General features: G+C 38.7%; 1 protein-coding gene across 6 annotated transcripts in view; it reads right to left on the bottom strand.

Moving 5' to 3' along the window:
• Window positions 1–20347, bottom strand: part of LOC124606870 (calcium homeostasis endoplasmic reticulum protein) — a 377438-nt gene that overhangs the window by 355813 nt on the left and 1278 nt on the right. For all 6 annotated transcript variants that reach the window (XM_047139002.1, XM_047138971.1, XM_047138963.1 and 3 more), the window contains one exon: window positions 1466–1896. In XM_047139002.1, coding sequence (XP_046994958.1) covers window positions 1466–1896 — 431 coding nt within the window. The remainder of the gene's footprint in view (window positions 1–1465; window positions 1897–20347) is intronic.

The following is a 20347-nucleotide window of genomic DNA, read 5'->3' as shown; positions in this document are numbered from 1 at the left end:
TTAGTTAGTCATGAAACGCATAAGTACCAACTTATATGCAAATTGGAGCTTAAGAAAAAAAATAGCTTTTAACCTAAAGATCCGTGATCTATTTTTTACATATGAATAATAAAACACCTATAAGGAGTACTTGGTATTAACAGGGATAGCAATATAAAAAAATTAAAAAAGACCGAAATGTTAGGCAAATACGAAGCATGAGCGCATATCAACTAGCCACCTTGCTGCACGCTGGGCAGAAAATATTTTTTTCCATCTGTCGTATAGTGTGGAAAAACTTGGAGCCACTGTCTTATATGATGAAATAGGCACTTTTTAGGATATTAAAGCCGAAATAGGCAAAAATATGCACTAACGTCGAAATAGGCTTTTTTAGGTCCTATAGAATTAACGCTATTAAATGTAAATAGTCATGAAACGCATAAGTACAAATTTTTATACAAATAGGAACAAAATAGGTTTTTACCTAAAATCCACGGTCTACTGATAACTAATCATTAGAAATTAGAGGGTATTACGTGGTAGAGGTTAAAGTGTGTCACTGCTGTAGATAAATATTTTATTTCAACACATAAGTTGCGACAACAGTTTCCAATAGATCTACTTCAATACTGTTTAACACAGTACCTTTACAATCATGTATCCCCGCCCCTATTCACCCCACCCTAACAGCAGAATGTACATCAGCTGGCAAGCATTTGTCTAGAATTTCAAACAGAAAAGAAAAGTCTGTTACCCATTCACCTTCCAGAAAGGAGTGCTGAACATAAAAATGAAAAGTGCTTACAAAAGAATGATAAACTTTCAGGAATAAAGCAGACGACTCACTGGAAGGCCGCAGAAGTGCTGCATCTTTGACAGGCACACAAACAAAAGGTATGGAGCTTGACTGGCTTTTGGGATGAATTCTTTTTTCTAGCTGCAGGACAAACATGCATGCAGATTCACACACACACACACACACACACACACACACACACACACACACACACTTGTCTCCCTACATTTTGCTCAGACAACTGCCAGCTAACACAATACAGGGAGACAAATATGTGCCTATCGAAGAAGCAGCACTTGTGCCTTTTGGTCAGTGGTCTCCTTTATTCCTAAATACTTAGTAATTTTCAACCAGAACTTTATGTGCATCAATGATACACATTCATTATTCTCTAAAATTGTTCTCCAGCAGCTGGAATATATTGATTTCAACATATGGTAGCTGATGTACAGGGGAATTATAAGGGGAAATCTGATGATAGGATAAGGGACTCTGCACAAACTCTTGTCTTCCATCACTCTGAAAAATCTTCCGTTCTATTGACATGGATGTGGAATTGTCTTACAGAAGGTGACTACAAAAGGAACTAAAGAAACAGTTCTGTGAGAGCGCTGCGTGTAGAACAGTTGCAAAATATACTGCCATATTACAGAGAAAGTTACATGTTTCAGTGAACAATGTACTTACAGTATGCTGTGCAGCTAAATTTTGCTCACTCTGGACAATCTGTTCTTGTAACTGGTTCTGTTGAAGAGATAATGCATCAAGTGTTATGGTTGCTGGTGTTTGTTGTTGCTGTTGTTGCTGTGTCTGCTGTGATGGCTGCTGCTGCTGCTGCTGTTGCTGCTGCTGTTGTTGCTGCTGCTGCTGCTGTGCCACAACAAGCCACTGAGTGGCAGCTGCCAGCGAAAGGGGGTTTCCTCCGCCAGCAATAACCGTGGAAGCAGGCATTAGAACTTGCTGGGGCTGTTGTTGCTGCTGTGCCTGAGGAGGTGGTGCCTGCTGTTGTTGTTGTTGTTGTTGTTGTTGTTGCTGCTGCTGCTGCTGTTGCTGCGAAACATTCATACCACCTCCTGGGATAATGTTGCTGTCACCTCTAGCAGCTTTCTGTTTCAAAACTGCAAAGAAAAAGTAGTTCTTGAGCATACAAATGTCCCAAATCAGATATACATTACTTTATTTTGATGCAACTCACACACATATGGCTGCAGCCTCTGGCAACTGGCTTCAGTTGCCAGAGACTGCAGTCATGTTTGAGCAAGTTGCATCTGATTGTGTGATTTAGTGTGTGTGTGTGTGTGTGTGTGTGTGTGTGTGTGTGTGTGTGATCTATTTTTGACAAAGGCCTTCTGGTCAAAATCTTATTTGTGACAGTCTTTTTGTGTGCCTATCTGCGACTCAGCATCTCCGCTATTTGGTGAGTAGCAACTTTCCTTTTCATAATACTGTTGCATTCCAAAACAGTATATATGTGTAACGGAATGTCGTTAAAGTGAATCAATATCATCCTGACATGTGACAACATAAGCCTCAGTCGCAGAGCCAACAGTCGCTTCCCACACCATATAACTTTATCTGAAGTAGTTCAGGCAATGATACACGGCCTCACACATAATAAATAAATGTGAGTTCAAAGCAGTTGATACCAAAAATTGAAATACCAAAGCAAACAATCTACAGTGCAGCTTGTAGGGCGAACAGTATTAACCAACATGAATATGAATGAAGCCATTGCATTAAGAAAATCTATGGTCATAACACCAAATGTTTTTGTTGAAACACTGGTAGTAATTCTGTAATCTTAAAAGTAGGTCAATCAAAGTCAATTAAATACAGTGCACATACTTGTTCTGATCCTTTTTATTGGGGAGTATAAAGAGGATACTGCACCCTACATAGAGACAGACAGGGAGAGGAGTAGTGCAGGATATGTAAGATTTGCTTTCCATTGCAGTCTTTCCACAAGATTTTCCTATTTCCTATTTTTTGGCCCTCTCTGTGGATTAATGCTTTCTTTTTCAAGAAATAAAGCTGGGTAGAGCCAACAATGGACCAGAAATGGTTTCAGCAATCACTTGAGCACAAAGAATTCAATCACAGTACATAAAAATCAAATAAAGCATTCAGCAATCTTCTTGATGGCCATTCAGTAGTCTTCCAATGCAGAAATTAGTATGAACCACAGAAAAAATAATTCACTCACAGTCTCGCAGCTTTTGCTGACTCAGAGCCAGGAAACAGAGGAGTCTCATATACATGGTAAAAAGTATTTTTATTCTGACATCTGAATAAAGTTCTCTTACTGTGTCTACTCTGCAAAATGAACATCACTTATGTGGACATATGTGTGCCAGTTCTGAAGGGGAGAAAGGGAAGAGCTACATTCCCAAGCTATAATGTGTAATATCACTGGTGATACTGGAAGGGTATAAATGTTGACATTTTCTTCATAGATTCCTCTTACGTTTGTAAATTATAATCTGAGCATACAATCAACAGACAACACTCAACGTCCGTCTCACTTTTGGCTAAAAATATAGAACAAATCAGAGCCTGCACCCTCAAAAAAATGTCAGGCTCTGTTTTAAGGAGAAAATATTGAATACTCTGATGATATTAACTGTCAGTTTAATCACGTAGAATCTGAAACAGTGACACTTCATTACATTTTTAAAAACATTTAACACTCATGTCTCTAACCCCCTCACATGCATTAGTCAAATTAATTTTAATTATAATATTGCATTTACTTCTTTTTATAATAAATGGAACATTTTTATGTAGATAATTATTTAAGTTACTTTTTACAGAAACAGACACTATGGCAAAAAAATTTGCTTCCCACATAAGATGTTTTTCTCTAAACATGTGGTTTACTTATGTATGGTTGAAAAACATCTTACTGTAGTTTGTTTAGCTACATGATAACCACATCTCGAGTGCTCAGATGCTATGAGACAAATTTGGTTGAAAATAATCAAACAATGAAAATTTTAATAATAATACCCCCCCTCTTGCTCCCATTGTTAGTTCTAAAAAACAAAAGATCCTTTCACAAGTGAAAGTGAACAGTGCGGTATGAAATGTTTGTTATACGTACAGTATTTCATGGGTTTTCCCCAATGAGAGGCTACCACCTGACGTTAAGTGGTGGCTCACCAGCTTCAACCCAGATGTTGAGAAAAAGGCTAATTATACAGGCCCCAATGATCATCCTAATTCCCTCAGGGTTTAGCACATTTAAATTTTTTATTTATTATATCTAAATATGTTGGCATAGCAGACGAATGAATCATACACCTTTAAACAAACTAGGACTGTACACATTGGAGCAGATAGGCACAGTTTACTCCCTATAAATTATGACATTGCAATATAAAATACTGCTCACACAGCCCAAGTCAACAGTCAGTGCTGTGGCTGATATGAGGGGCCATGAAAGAATTTGCCAATTACAGTGCCTCCCATTGATCAATGCGCCGAACGTCAGCTTGGACTGTGCAAATAGCACTCACTGCTCTTGGTGACAGTACTTTTATGTGCTTTTAAGAAGTGGCAACCTCAAAATCAAAATGTGAGGTCTATAAATATATTTCTTTAAAAATTAGAACAATGTTCTCAGTATCACCCTAAGAACTCTCCATCATATATTGTAGGGTGACTTATTGAGTGTACAGGTAAATACTGTGTGAAGTCTAGAGTAAAAGCAACCTCCACAGATAACGTGCACATCTCTACTCTAATGGAAGAAAATGGCGGTGGAAGTGGTGAGAGGGCGGAGTGGAGTGGAGAGGGAGGGGGGGGGGGGTGTCAAGAGGGGTTTCCCAAGGCCATACCCACGAGTAATCATGTACTTTTCAGACACGTACGAGTGAAAAACAGTACTGAAGATGGATGTGAGATTGTTGAAAAATAATTTTACGTGACTGGAAATTGTTGTTGTTGTTGTTGTGGTCTTCAGTCCTGAGACTGGTTTGATGCAGCTCTCCATGCTACTCTATCCTGTGCAAGCCTCTTCATCTCCCAGTACCTACTGCAACCTACCTCCTTCTGAATCTGCTTAGTGTATTCATCTCTTGGCCTCCCTCTACGATTTTTACCCTCCACGCTGCCCTCCAATACTAAATTGGTGATCCCTTGATGCCTCAGAACATGTCCTACCAACCGATCCCTTCTTCTGGTCAAGTTGTGCCACAAACTTCTCTTCTCCCAATCCTATTCAGCACTTCCTCATTAGTTATGTGGTCTACCCATCTAATCTTCAGCATTCTTCTGTAGCACCACATTTCGAAAGCTTCTATTCTCTTCTTGTCCAAACTATTTATCGTCCATGTTTCACTTCCATACATGGCTACACTCCATACAAATACTTTCAGAAATGACTTCCTGACACTTAAATCTATACTCGATGTTAACAAATTTCTCTTCTTCAGAAACGCTTTCCTTGCCATTGCCAGTCTACATTTTATATCCTCTCTACTTCGACCATCATCAGTTATTTTGCTCCCCAAATAGCAAAACTCCTTTACTACTTTAAGTGTCTCATTTCCTAATCTAATTCCCTCAGCATCACCCGACTTAATTCGACTACATTCCATTGTCCTCGTTTTGCTTTTGTTGATGTTCATCTTATATCCTCCTTTCAAGACACTGTCCATTCCATTCAACTGCTCTTCTAAGTCCTTTGCTGTCTCTGACAGAATCACAATGTCATCGGCGAACCTCAAAGTTTTTATTTCTTCTCCATGGATTTTAATACCTACTCCGAATTTTTCTTTTGTTTCCTTTACTGCTTGCTCAATATACAGATTGAATAACATCGGGGAGAGGTTACAACCCTGTCTTACTCCCTTCCCAACCACAGCTTCCCTTACATGTCCCTCGACTCTTATAACTGCCATCTGGTTTCTGTACAAATTGTAAATAGCCTGCCTCTCCCTGTATTTTACCCCTGCCACCTTTAGAGTTTGAAAGAGAGTATTCCAGTCAACATTGTCAAAAGCTTTCTCTAAGTCTACAAATGCTAGAAACGTAGGTTTGCCTTTCCTTAATCTTTCTTCTAAGATAAGTCGTAAGGTCAGTATTGCCTCACGTGTTCCAGTGTTTCTACGGAATCCAAACTGATCTTCCCCGAGGTCGGCTTCTACTAGTTTTTCCATTCGTCTGTAAAGAATTCGAGTTAGTATTTTGCAGCTGTGACTTATTAAACTGATTGTTCGGTAATTTTCACATCTGTCAACACCTGCTTTCTTTGGGATTGGAATTATTATATTCTTCTTGAAGTCTGAGGGTATTTCGCCTGTTTCATACATCTTGCTCACCAGATGGTAGAGTTTTGTCAGGACTGGCTCTCCCAAGGCCGTCAGTAGTTCCAGTGGAATGTTGTCTACTCCCGGGGCCTTGTTTCGACTCATGTCTTTCAGAGCTCTGTCAAACTCTTCACGCAGTATCGTATCTCCCATTTCATCTTCATCTACATCCTCTTCCATTTCCATAATATTGTCCTCAAGTACATCGCCCTTGTATAAACCCTCTATATACTCCTTCCACCTTTCTGCTTCCCCTTCTTTGCTTAGAAATGGGTTGCCATCTGAGCTCTTGATATTCATACAAGTGGTTCTCTTATCTCCAAAGGTCTCTTTTAATTTTCCTGTAGGCAGTATCTATCTTACCCCTAGTGAGATAAGCCTCTACATCCTTACATTTGTCCCCTAGCCATCCCTGCTTAGCCATTTTGCACTTCCTGTCGATCTCATTTTTGAGACGTTTGTATTCCTTTTTGCCTACTTCATTTACTGCATTTTTATATTTTCTCCTTACATCAATTAAATACAATATTTCTTCTGTTACCCAAGGATTTCTACTAGTCCTCGTCTTTTTACCTACTTGATCCTCTGCTGCCTTCACTACTTCATCCCTCAAAGCTACCCATTCTTCTTCTACTGTATTTCTTTCCCCCATTCCTGTCAATTGTTCCCTTACGCTCTCCCTGAAACTCTGTACAACCTCAGGTTCTTTCAGTTTATCCAGGTCCCATCTCCTTAAATTCCCACTCTATTGCAGTTTCTTCAGTTTTAATCTACAGGTCATAACCAATAGATTGTGGTCAGAGTCCACATCTGCCCCTGGAAATGTCTTACAATTTAAAACCTGGTTCCTAAATCCCTGTCTTACCATTATATAATCTATCTGATACCTTTTAGTATCTCCAGGGTTCTTCCATGTATACAACCTTCTTTCATGGTTCTTAAACCAAGTGTTAGCTTTGATTATGTTGTGCTCTGTGCAAAATTCTACCAGGCGGCTTCCTCTTTCATTTCTTGGCCCCAATCCATATTCACCTACTACGTTTCCTTCTCTCCCTTTTCCTACACTCGAATTCCAGTCACCCATGACTATTAAATTTTCATCTCCCTTCACTATCTGAATAATTTCTTTTATTTTATCATACATTTCTTCAATTTCTTCGTCATCTGCAGAGCTAGTTGGCATATAAACTTGTACTACTGTAGTAGGCGTGGGCTTCGTATCTATCTTGGCCACAATAATGCGTTCACTATGCTGTTTGTAGTAGCTTACCCGCATTCCTATTTTCCTATTCATTATTAAACCTACTCCTGCATTACCCCTATTTGATTTTGTGTTTATAACCCTATAGTCACCTGACCAGAAGTCTTGTTCCTCCTGCCACCGAACTTCACTAATTCCCACTATATCTAACTTTAACTTACCCATTTCCCTTTTTAAATTTTCTAACCTACCTGCCCGATTAAGGGATCTGACATTCCACGCTCCGATCCGTAGAACGCCAGTTTTCTTTCTCCTGATAACAACATCCTCTTGAGTAGTCCCCGCCCGGAGATCCGAATGGGGGACTATTTTACCTCCGGAATATTTTACCCAAGAGGACGCCATCATCATTTAACCATACAGTAGAGCTGCATGCCCTCGGGAAAAATTACGGCTGTAGTTTCCCCTTGCTTTCAGCCGTTCGCAGTACCAGCACAGCAAGGCCGTTTTGGTTAGTGTTACAAGGCCAGATCAGTCAATCATCCAGACTGTTGCCCTTGCAACTACTGAAAAGGCTGCTGTCCCTCTTCAGGAACCGCACGTTTGTCTGGCCTCTCAACAGACACCCCTCCGTTGTGGTTGCACCTACGGTACGGCTATCTGTATCGCTGAGGCACGCAAGCCTCCCCACCAACGGCAAGGTCCATGGTTCATGGGGGGGGGGGGGGGGGGGGGGGGACTGGAAATTAATGAACTGTTTCCACTCATGATCAGTTTCAGAAGATTTATTTCACACAAGACATTGAAATAATCGAAGCTGCAGTGCTATATTTACTGAAAATTGGGGAGATTTTTAATGAAATTTTTATTTACAACTATTCATATCTGAAACTCTTCATAATACATCTCTTGCCTAACAGAGCCTGTAAAGAGAGAGTTCGGCATAGAATTTCTCCAAGTGTCACACTGATCAAAGGAAACAGTGTGAAGAAAGCAACAATGATAAACTTCCCTATAACATTAGAATTTTGGTTGAATAGGTGATGGTGCCAATCTGCACCTGCCTTCCCCTGCCCCTCTGAAATCTTGATTGAGGTGACAGACTGGTCTGTAGCATAACCCAAAGAGCAGGTAAGGCTGAAATACGATAACCTTGCTGAGTGTTGTCTAAGAGCCCTTTTACACACTTCTTTTAGAGTACAAGAGTCTGTCAAGTTTACAGACTGCCTAAACTCGCCACACAACCTTGTTCCTACATGTTGCATAAAAGCTCATCTGGTTTCAATGCTGCTTCCAATAGAGTATTAAAGATCTGTTCCCATATAATAACTCTGGTCTTATCCAAAACATGTAATGCATCATTAAATCAAAGTAAGATGTCATTAGCTTCCAACCTGTTTCACTGTTGATATTTTCCAAAATCTTTGAGAAGGTGGTGTATTCTAGCATAGAATCTCACCTTAGCAACAATAATATCCTCAGCAAATCACCATTCGGGCTTCAGAAGAGTTGCTCTACTGAGAATGCCTTTTGAGTCATTCCATACCAACTGAATCACGGCACACAATCCACCAACTCAGATTTTCATGAAATTTGGTACACATGGTTGGTTTATAAATATAATGACTGGTTTAAAATTTCAGGCCTCTATCTTAAGCCATTCCACAACGATAACAACCTGATCTTCAGCCTAAAAAAAATTAAAATCATTCACAGTGCTTGTGAATTCAGTAAGTAGTTTTATCCTAAAATTGAAGTATGAAAGAGTTGAGATTTTTCATAGTTATATAAATTTTTCTGCACAATTCAAGTATTGTATCAGGTTGTAATAACATTGTGAAAGGTCATTTGAGCCTTGAAAATAGAAATATTATGTTCACAACTTAAACTACAAATTCTGTGTATGGACTGCAGTTACAGTGTCTCAATATTATGGCTAGTATAACTGGAAAGAGGAGAAATTTTCCTTTAAATCAGACTAAAATGTCTTTGGGGAAATGACAGCTAGGCCTATGGTAGAGCTAAAAATGGCAAATTACAAAAAAATATCACTGCATCACAGAAAACTTCTCAAATTTCTCTCCCACACCATGTGTCATTGCTTATTATGCCTCTTTCAAAATGGCTGCCAAGAGAAATTGTAGCTATTGTGGTTTGTCCACAATCTGAACATTATACTTTAATTACATTGGTAAGTTAAAACTGAATACTTATAAAGCAGCTTGATTAATGTACTGTTAAGCATTTTACAGGAGAAATAAATCCCTTGTTGTAAAAAATTAACTTAAGTGGAGGAGTTTGGTAAGTAGACCTGTAGATTTCACAAATCACCCACCATGCAGCATTGGTACTTTCTTTCCTACAAGCAGAGTGCCTTTAGACTATCTGTTCACGTGGTGTAACGAACAACGCAGCTACCACATTTACTGATTTACAGAATGAACAGCTGCTTGGCGAACAGGAATTGAGCAAGACGATAATTTGAGGAATGTTTGCAAACACCGAAAAATTGAGTACCTGAATCAGATGAAAGTTATGCTCAAGTGCATTGTTGCAATCCATTCAAAAAACACAAAAAAAAACAATAAAGCAGGATTTGCGAGTTGTTTCACTTGATCTTGCTAAGCAGTTCCATGAGATATTACATGTTAGGCCCACTGTCATCCCACGGCAGAAAATGTGTTCAACATGCCATAAGCAAGCCATAAGTGAGATTTCAGGTGCAGATCAAAAGAAGACAAATGAAGACAGCAGTCTGGAAAGTGACAGCAAAGTGAAGAATATGTCCAATGAAGATTGGGCGGATGGCAAAGCAGCAGAAGATACAGAGGAACTGGATAAACTTAATGCAAGTTTAATAGGTATAGACGACTTACCAGTGCAAATGCATTCTCTACCTTCACGCCAGAAAGAAAGTTATTAGAAATGAAAAATAAAGGCAGCTAGGTAAAATTTATGAAAGAAATGTACGAGAAAAAAATTATGCAAAGACAGCAGTTCTGAGTCTGAAAGACAAACACAAGGCTAATGATTTAGACAGACTGGTTGAATTAATGAAAGAAAATTTACCAATTGTCAGTAGGCAGGAAAAGATTTGTATGCTCCTGAATTGCGGAAAGAGAAAAAAATTCAAGGAACCTTTGGTGTGTCACAAAGAACGATACATGAATCTAGGGACAATCCTAATGCAAAAGGAATCTGCTCACTACTGGACCCAAAACAAAGAAGACAGTTACCTGTTCAAACTGTATTACTTGTAAGAAATGATCATGCTCAGAAACATTTAATAATTAGTAATTTATATGAGCTATATGCACAGCATTGAAGCAAATTCATCCTAACATTAAACTGATGTGTTTGTTTGTGTGTCTATCGACCTGCCACCGCTTTCGTTCGGTAAGTCACCTCATCTTTGTTTTTATATATAACATTAAACTGAGATATTCAAAATTTTGTGAAATGCATACTAAATAGTAGGTAAAGCTGATTCATCAGGAAGACATGCTGTTTGTGTATGCACCATACACCAGAAAGTTGATTTGCTTTTATGAGGTCTAAATTTAAATATGAAGGATGAAGTAAATTCTTTTACAGATAAAATTGTTTGTAGTAAAGAAAACTGGGATTGCATGTTAAGAATTTGTGAGAAATGTCCTCCTTCAAGAAATTCAACAGATTACACTGAAACTAAATTTCAACTTGAGGAAGACGACAAAAAATTTTCTATTAGTGGACGTCAGTTGACAGAACTCAGCTTATTGATACGATCCTACCATTTAATGAATTTACTGATATTTTAGTAACTAAACTAGAAACTTTAGTTCCACACAGTTATATGGCAAAAAGTCAAGCTGCATTTTTGAAAGAGAGAAAAAAATAATATGAATGAAAATGAGGTAGTAGTATTAATGGATTCCACTGAAAATTATGATCTTATACTACGAGATGCAGCACAAAATCTCACTGAACTCATATGTCATGCACTTGCATCCTGCTGTTATACACTATAAAAATCCTGATGCAAGAATTGTTATATTTCTGATTATTTAAATCATGATGCTGCTTTTGTCTATAACATTCAGTCCAAAATTGTAGTCAGTTAATATCACTGCCCTGTTGTTAATCAAATAGGTTACTTCACGGATGGGTGCAGCAATAAATACAAAAATTGCAAAAGCTTTTTAATGATCATGAGATTGATTTTGGAATCACTGCCATGTGTTCTTTCTTTGCAACAAGCCACGGAAAATCACTTTGTGATGGTCTTGGGGGCTGCATGAAATGGATGGTGACAGAGGCAAATTGACAGAAGCCATATAAGGAGCAAATTTTTGATCCTAAAAAAAGCTCGAGTTTTCCAGAGAAAAATTTTCTAATATCCATTTTTTTAATTTAGAAGAAAAAGAAGTAAATTCTACATGAACTAATCTGCGACAGTAATTAACAAAATCAAAAACTGACGCATGCACCAGAAATCTCTACCAATTTGTACCTTTATGAACTAATACTCAGTCCTTCAAAGTTAATTCATTTGTTTGCTGTAAAAATGATTCTGATTCATGTATTGGTCTTATTGAAATTACTAATTTAGATCAGGGAGACGAGAGCATTAGATTTATGCATCCAGCAGATCCAACAGTGTCTTTTTGCTGGCCAGATAGGGTTATACACACAGAAAAAAAAGTTTTGCATCACCCCGGTTCCCAGAACTCCTGAAGACAGATGTTGACTGTGGATACTATATCACAGACACAGTCCCTTTGACTGTTCAGAGATGTCACTAAACCTGCCTAAAGATGTAAACAACCATGCACGAGCAGCGTCTATTAGACAGAGGGGGTCCAACAGCCAATCAGTTCCAGTCATTCCACCAGGAAGGAGATACAGGCTTGTGTTCTCTGTAGTTCAACCATGCCTAGATGGTCAATATTGCAGTTCGATCGTGTCCACATTGTTACTTTGTGCCAGAAAGGGCTCTCAACAAGGGATGTGTCCAGGCGTCTCGGAGTGAACCAAAGTGATGCTGTTCGGACATGGAGGAAATAGAGAGAGACAGGAACTGTCAATGACATGCCTGCCTCAGGCCGCCCAAGAGATACTACTGCAGTGGATGGCCACTACCTACGGATTATGGCTCAGAGGAATCCTGACAGCAATTCCTGTTTTTCGTGCAGCCACACAACATTGTGTTACGACTCAAAACTGTGCACAATAGGATGCATGATGCGCACCTTCACTCCCGATGTCCATGGCAAGGTCCATCTTTGCAACCACGACACCATGCAGCGTGGTACAGATGGGCCCAACAACATGCCGAATGGACCGCTCAGGATTGGCATCACATTTTCATCACAGATGATTGTCGCACATGCCTTCAACCAGACAATCGTCGGTGACATGTTTGGAGGCAACCCAGTCAGGCTTAATGCCTTAGACACATTGTTCAGTGGGTGCAGCAAGGTGACGGTTCCCTGCTGTTTTGGGGTGGCATTATGTGGGGCCGAAATATGCCACTGGTGGTCATGGAAGATGCCGTAATGGCTGTATGATACATGAATGACATCCTCCAACCGATAGTGCAACCATATTGGCAACATATTGCGAGGGATTCGTCTTCAGGAATGGCAATTCGCGCCACTATTGTGTACGTCTTGTGAATGACTTCCTACAGGATAACAACATCGCTCGACTAGAGTGGCCAGCATGTTCTCTAGACAAGAACCCTATCGAACACGCCTGGGATAGACTGAAAAGAGCTGTTTATGGGCAATGTGAACTACCAACCAGTCTGAGGGATCCATGCTGAATCACCATTGAGGAGTGGGACAATCTGGACTTACAGTGCCTTGATGAACTTGTGGATAGTATGCCATGACAAATACAGGAATGCATCAATGCAAGACGACGTGCTACTGTATATTAGAGGTATTGGTATGTACAGCAATCCGGAACTCTCGGAAATGAGGTGATGCAAAACTTTTTTTGATGTGTGTATTTCTCAGATCCCATTTCAAAATATAGTATGTACTGTAGAACAATCAACAACAATGACAGGTGAGCAATATTAATTTCCAGTAGGGTGAAAAAAATTGACAAATGAGGACTGGAGTAATTTGTAGCTAACAAATTTTTTAGAATACTTTGTATTTTTTTATGTACGTGTTCTCCTGCTGTCGCTTAGTGAGTAGGTTTTTTTAACTATCCAATGACATTTTGTACTCTAAACTGTAGTTTTAGATAATCAGCTGAATAAATTTCTATACCTGCACATGTAAATGTGGGTATTATCTTGAAAAAATTTTTGTTTCTGCATGTAAAAGTGGAATAATTTGTTAATATGACCTAAATATTGTTTTTTTATGATTACTAGAGTAGTTTTCACTGTCATTTTCCCAAAGATTTTTAAGTCTGTTTTAAAGGCAATTTTCTTCTCTTTCCAATGATACCAGCCAGAATAATGGGACACTGTAACTATAGTCCGCACACAGTAACATGTAATTTAAGATGCGCACATTTCAAAAAAAGTAATAATTCTATTTTAAACACTCAAATGGCACTTTATAATGTGATTACAACAAATCTTGCACAATATTTGAATTCTGCGGGAAATTTTACGTAAGTGCAGAAATTTTCAAATCTTTCCTACTTTCATTTTAGGATAAATTAAATAAATTTAAAATTACTTATTGAATTCGCAACAGCCGCAGGTGAAGTTTTCTAGTATTTTAGGCCATGACTACCAAAAAATGCAATGATCATCTTCTTCACATTCGCCCTCACTTGCCCTTCTCTCTCTTTTTTTTTTTGGAAGGGGGGGGGGTGTCTGGGAGAGTTGGGAATCCATTGCCTTGACATTGCTTGGTTTCTGGTTTTGGAACAGCAACTGTAATCACTTGTAATGACTATGTTCAAAAGCTTGGATCCCTTTCAATCTCTGTTTTCAAATCCTAGCACACATTCATGAGCATGGTTTTTTCCTTCTTTGTGGGAAGGTGTGGAACAAATTTAGTGACATTATGTCACATGTACAAATCCTCATTCAAAATCCGCTGGCAAGAGCTCCAACTCACGCCTGTCTCTGCTGAAATTTGGTTGACTGTGAAATGATGATTCTCGTTGATTTTTTTTTTTGTGAGGTTTTCAATGTTTTCCTTGTTCTGCAATGTCGCAGGGCATTTAGAATGAGGTTAGTCTGCAACACTCATCTCACCTTGTCGAAAGCACCCAAACCAGCCAAAAACTTGTGTGTGTGACACATAGCATGTTCCTGAAAAGCCTCTTTAAGCCCTTGTGATTCTCCGTTATTAATTTTTTAAGCAGGAAACGAAATTTCACACACACTCTTTGTTCTTTAAAGTTGTTATAATGACTTCACAAGCAGAATACGCCAACAGACAGAGAAACACAACACAACACTTACACGTTCATCTACACACTGATGCTGTCTGCACAGTTGTTTCGTGAACATTTCTACTCCAGTCCTTTTTTTTGGGGGGGCAGGGGGGGGGGGGGGGGGGGGTTGGGGGGCTCATATGCAAACAGTCTCCCATTTAATATGGAACAAGCAAATTATGTTTTCTTTTTTGCAGATGACACTACTATTGTAATCAATCAAAGCATACAAACAGAAGCAGAAGAAATGGTAAATAGAGTTAACAATTTTTTACAAATGGTTTCAGCCTCAATTTTAAAAAGACACAATATATATAGTTCTGTGTATCTAGGGGTACTACACCAAAGATAAGTGTAACATCTGGTGAGGAAATAATAAATAGGGTGGTAACTTCAAAATTCTTAAATGTCTATATTGATGAGAATTTAAAAAGGAAAAAGCACATTTTGGAATACTTAAAACAACTTAGTTCAGACACTTTTAGATTTATAATCATTGCAAATCTTGGAGAGAGACAAATCAGTAAACTGACATTTTTGCAAAATTTCATTCAATAATGTTCTGGAGTAACCCAACTTTAAGAAAGAAAGTAGTCATTGTTCAAAAACATGCTGTAAGAATAATATGTGGTGCTCACTCATAATCATCTTATAGACATCTTTTTACGAAGTTGGCATTCTGATTACTGCTTCACAATATGTTTATGTCCTAAAGAAGTTAGTTGTAAATAATCCACCATAGTTCAAAAGAAACAATGATGTACATAATTAGAATGCCAGAAGGAAAGAAAAGACATTCATTACTCTGGGTTTTTAGAAAAAACAGGTGAAAAACGCTGTAACAAAAATTTTTGATCACTAAGCCAGTGATATAAAATGTCTGACTGACAGCAAAGAAAATTTGAAAATGAACGGAAAAAGTTCCTCCTTGACAACTCCCCCTACTCCGTAGAATTTCTATAACTCTAATGCGTGAAAGGTGGTGGGTAGTAATTACTGATGCACATCTGTATACTTTAAAAAATAAAAAATAAGTTTATGAATGGTCAGCATGTAGCCAAATTTTCAAATTAATTTGCAATGTGAATGAAAAATGAGTTATTCCACACCACCACAATTTATCGTGCAAAATGATCCATGGAAACATGAAACTACCTAACTAACTGTATCCATGCATGAAAGTTGTATGTTACACAAATGCTGCTGATAGAAGTGTGCTGTGAACTTTGCACCTCCTACTACAGCATGCTGACAAAGTGATTTCAAGAAGAAAGAAGGCATAAATGACAAGTTGGTGCAAAGAACATATTTTAATTGGACAATATTACATCTTTTTGACAGCAGAAGTAACAATTATAATAACAGTAAGAAACACGCTACAGCACTGAACATAACATACTTTATGTTAAAAAGAGTATAGGCCACAGACAACAGTAGAGGACATTAAAAAGAAAGAAAACTGCGTTCAGAATACTGCTGAGAACTGCGTGTCACACAGACCTCAAAGACAAATGGTGTTGACAGTAAGGACACTTACATGTCGTAAGTCTGGGCTTTTGACAGACTTCAATTCACCCTGTGGAATCTTATAGCAGCCAGTAACGTCTTGGGAGAAGTAACTGTTGTTCTAATGACAATGTACTGCTGCATTCATTTCTATTGCACAAGATCCAGTAGGAATCCATAATAATCCTACCTCATTCTCATTTAATTTTAAATGAGTGTCCATCCTCTACAGGAAATAATATTTGATTAAGTGTCAAGCTTCCCTCTTCTCCAGTCTGCTTATCCCCTTTTTACACCTACAATGACACATTTACTTTCACGTTACTCAGCAGCCACAGAGAAAGCAAGAATTGCTGATTTCCTGCTAGTATTTGACACAATGATGGCTTGTTTCTGTGTGTACAGTACTGACATGCGTCTTGTGGCCCATCTAACCATACACAACTTTTCCCCTTCATTTTAGTGTATGCTTTATGGAATGTGTAAATGAGCACTAAGCCAAAGAATGTGAATGCAAAATAATGGTTGCGGGAGACTGATCTGTAGTGGAAATTGTTTTCTAAACTAGTGCAATTTTGAAGTACTATTGCGTATAAAAACTATGGTGAAAATACAAATTTAGAAAAGCTGTCTTACATAGAAGTTAAATCTCTGGCGAGAATTGTGGCGCATATTATGTTTTTATGTCACCCACAAAAACTATGGAAAATGTAAAAACAGTTGGGGAGTATGTCACTATGTACTCTTACCTATGTCGGACTCTAGCACCCAAAGACATTGGCCGCGTTTGTTGGAATTGTGCAACTGTGAGGGTCTCTACTGCAAGAGAAGGACTCTGTCTAATAGATTTAATATTATATCAGTATTTTCATTATGCCTGTCTGCAATTCAACACTTCCTCTATACGCTTGAGTAGCAATCTATCCTTCCTGTATTGCTGTTTTCTGTTCTTACAAGTGATCAAACTATGCCCCATCATGTAGTTTTATTCTGTCATTTGTCTCCATTTTGCATACTGATAACTGAAACTTTCATTCTGGAGCAACAATGGAAAAGCCAAGTACCAACCATAAAACAAAAGAAAGAGCCCAGTCAATTACCGTAGGTTTGGCACTTCTGCTTTACATGTCTATCATAACGAATCATATAATGCAGTTTTGCCAAAGATCTGTGTAGTAATCCCTGAGTGTCTCCGTAACTCAGCGACTATCGTTTTCAGTTATGTAGCTTCAACACCACCAACAGTCTTTTGCATTTCACAACTGAAAGTTGGCATCAATGATGCTAGATGTCAAGGCTCTTCTTTTGCCACACACAGCATAGCATCATGTGTGAAAATAATTTATTTTTCTGCCCTTTCAATGAAGCGAATTTTTCATCCATAGTGTTAACTATTAGAAATTATGAACATGCTGACTACAGAATTTACACAAGTCCATGTTCATAGGCATGATTCCAAAGTGTTTTCTAACTCTCAACTACACACAATATAGTACTGTGCTGAACATTCATTTACCGGTAGACACAGAGATTTAGAGACATTACTTATATGAGCAACAAGTGGACAGTTTCTATACAAGGACACTCTACATTATGAATGTTCCCTGTAACACAAAGAGGAGCACAACAACTTCACCTTTTAGTAAGATGGAGCACTTCCACACAGTTATACGGTTATTCTACACTTCCTAATTGAATTTCATTGTTCACGTTAGACAGAAAAGAGCATAACAATAACAGCTCACCTGCTGTCCACGGACTTTAAATGTTCTTGGGCACTGATGTTACCAGAATCTATAATTGTCATTCCGATTTTAATCATCAGTGTACTGACTTATTTGATGCAGTGTACTGACTTATTTGATGTAGTCTTGCAGATTTCACATGACCTGTACAGCTCGAATGAAACTACACAGTTCCAGATACGTTTTCAAATCTGAAAACTCTATGAAGTATATATTCTGGCAGAAGCCTCGTTGTCAAATCCTGGCTTCGGTAGAAATCATCATTCGTCACTTCAGTCTACATACTATAGGTGCAAACTATGTCCACACTCAGTGCAGTGGCTCGTGGGAGCAACTGTAAAGGCATTTCCCATTTATAGCCATTCCCATCAGCCACTGTGCTGAATGTCAACTTAATTTGTATGAATAATATATACACCCATATAGCTCAAATGCAACCAATGATACCAAAACCTCATTCATTAATCAAAAACCCAAACTCCAAGATTCACTAGACTGATTAAAACACAAATAATGAACCCAAAACAAACACAGCATAAAAAATGCCTCAAAACAAAACCAAAAATTACTTACCAACCAAAGCCATCAAAAAATACACCTATGCCCCCCCCCCGCCCCACACACACACACACACACACACACACACACACACACACACACACTAAACAAATATTCCAATAACACCCTAGAGTCCCAGCTTCCCAGCCTTAAACCAACACCAACTCACCCTATACCACTCCTAAACAAAAGGCAATTTAAAAAATATGACAAACAAAATCAAAAAAACATTCACATCTTTCTTTAAAAAAATCCAAGTAAGTCCTCAGGAAAAAAAATACCCTCAAACCCACCCCCACAAAACATGCCCCATTAAAAGAAAAAAATTCTCTGGGATGCTCTCCGCCCGCAATACTCATCTAAACAAGATTGCAAATTGGCAGAGTGCCTCTTCCCCTCCCTATCACAGATTTAATGCCCCCTCGCCTGAGACTCAAACTCGGGACGTTTGCCTTATGAACTACCCAAACATGACACACGACCTGTCCCCACAGCTTCAATTCTGCCAGTACTCGTCTCCTACCATCCAAATTTACCACAAGCTCTCATGAGAAGAGGTACAGCACTTGTCCATGAAAGGCAAGGATCCGGAATTCGAGTCTTGGTCCGGCACACAGTTTTAATCTGCCAGTACTCGTCTCCTATCTTCCAAACTTTCCATGAGCTCTTACGAGAAGAGGTAGAGCACTTGCCCACGAGTTTGAGTCTTGGTCCAACACGCAGTTTTAATCTGCCAGGAGTTTCACCCTCTACATTAGTTGTGCAAGACCCTGTGTCTTACTCCTTTAACTGAATACTATGGTTAACCACTATACCTCCTTTTGCCAAACCCATGTAAGACAAAAATGCATCTGGCGTCATTGTACTCTCCTCCTCAATGTATTCTTCAATCAGTCCCACAAGTTCCCTCTTAGTATGTCCACACAAAGCACAATTTGCATATCCACCACCCAACATAATAGCCCCCTACACCCACAAATCAACTCAGGAGCTACCCATCCCAAACGCCCTCTTACCAAACTGAGACCTGTCAATTTCCTCTACCAACCCAGTCCCCCCTCCACCGCCCAACTCCTCCTGAACTTAATATACTCTGAACACATTCCCCTACAATGGAACACACTTCTCATACTCCAGTCTCATGCACAAAAATTTAAAGAGGACCGGCTACAAAAAATAAAAGGTCAGCGAAACAATCTGGCTCAAGGGCAACCCAGCTCTCTCGAACAAGGTTCCACATTGCCTCAATCACCAAATATTATCACAGTAACACTAGCCACAAAAAAAGCACTGTTACATTTCATTCCATAGAACATATACAACACTATATATATATAAAAAAAATTAAAAAAAATAAAAATAAAAATAAAAAAACATAACTCACTTATGACAAAACACAATCCTCTGAACAAAAGTTCATTCAATGATTATAATCAGAGTACAGTGACCGAATACCACACGTAACACAAACAACTTCAAGGCTCAACATCCAAAGAGCACACCACAAAATGCTACTACATGACATCTACAAACACAAACCATGTCACTAACACCATGCAATGATGTTACACATACCGCCACCATTATGTCACAGGTCAAATTAGAAGAGTGGAACAGGACATCTCCAATAACCAACAACATTTACAATATAACTGATAATTTTCAGAGACTTACTGACTGCAGACTGAGTTCATGTTAAATCTTTAGGTAGAGGCCCCTTTGCTGCCACTCCCCTCCCCAACCCCCTAATAGTTGATGAAAGATATGTGTACATAATACACACCAAAATGTCCATCACAGACTAATATGTACCACACGATAGAGGTTTTCTGAATTTAACTAACAGTTTAAAACATTT

The sequence above is a fragment of the Schistocerca americana genome, chromosome 1 (genome assembly GCF_021461395.2).
Source record: "Schistocerca americana isolate TAMUIC-IGC-003095 chromosome 1, iqSchAmer2.1, whole genome shotgun sequence".
NCBI lineage: Eukaryota > Metazoa > Arthropoda > Insecta > Orthoptera > Acrididae > Schistocerca > Schistocerca americana.
This window is presented reverse-complemented; position numbering and strand designations above follow the sequence as displayed.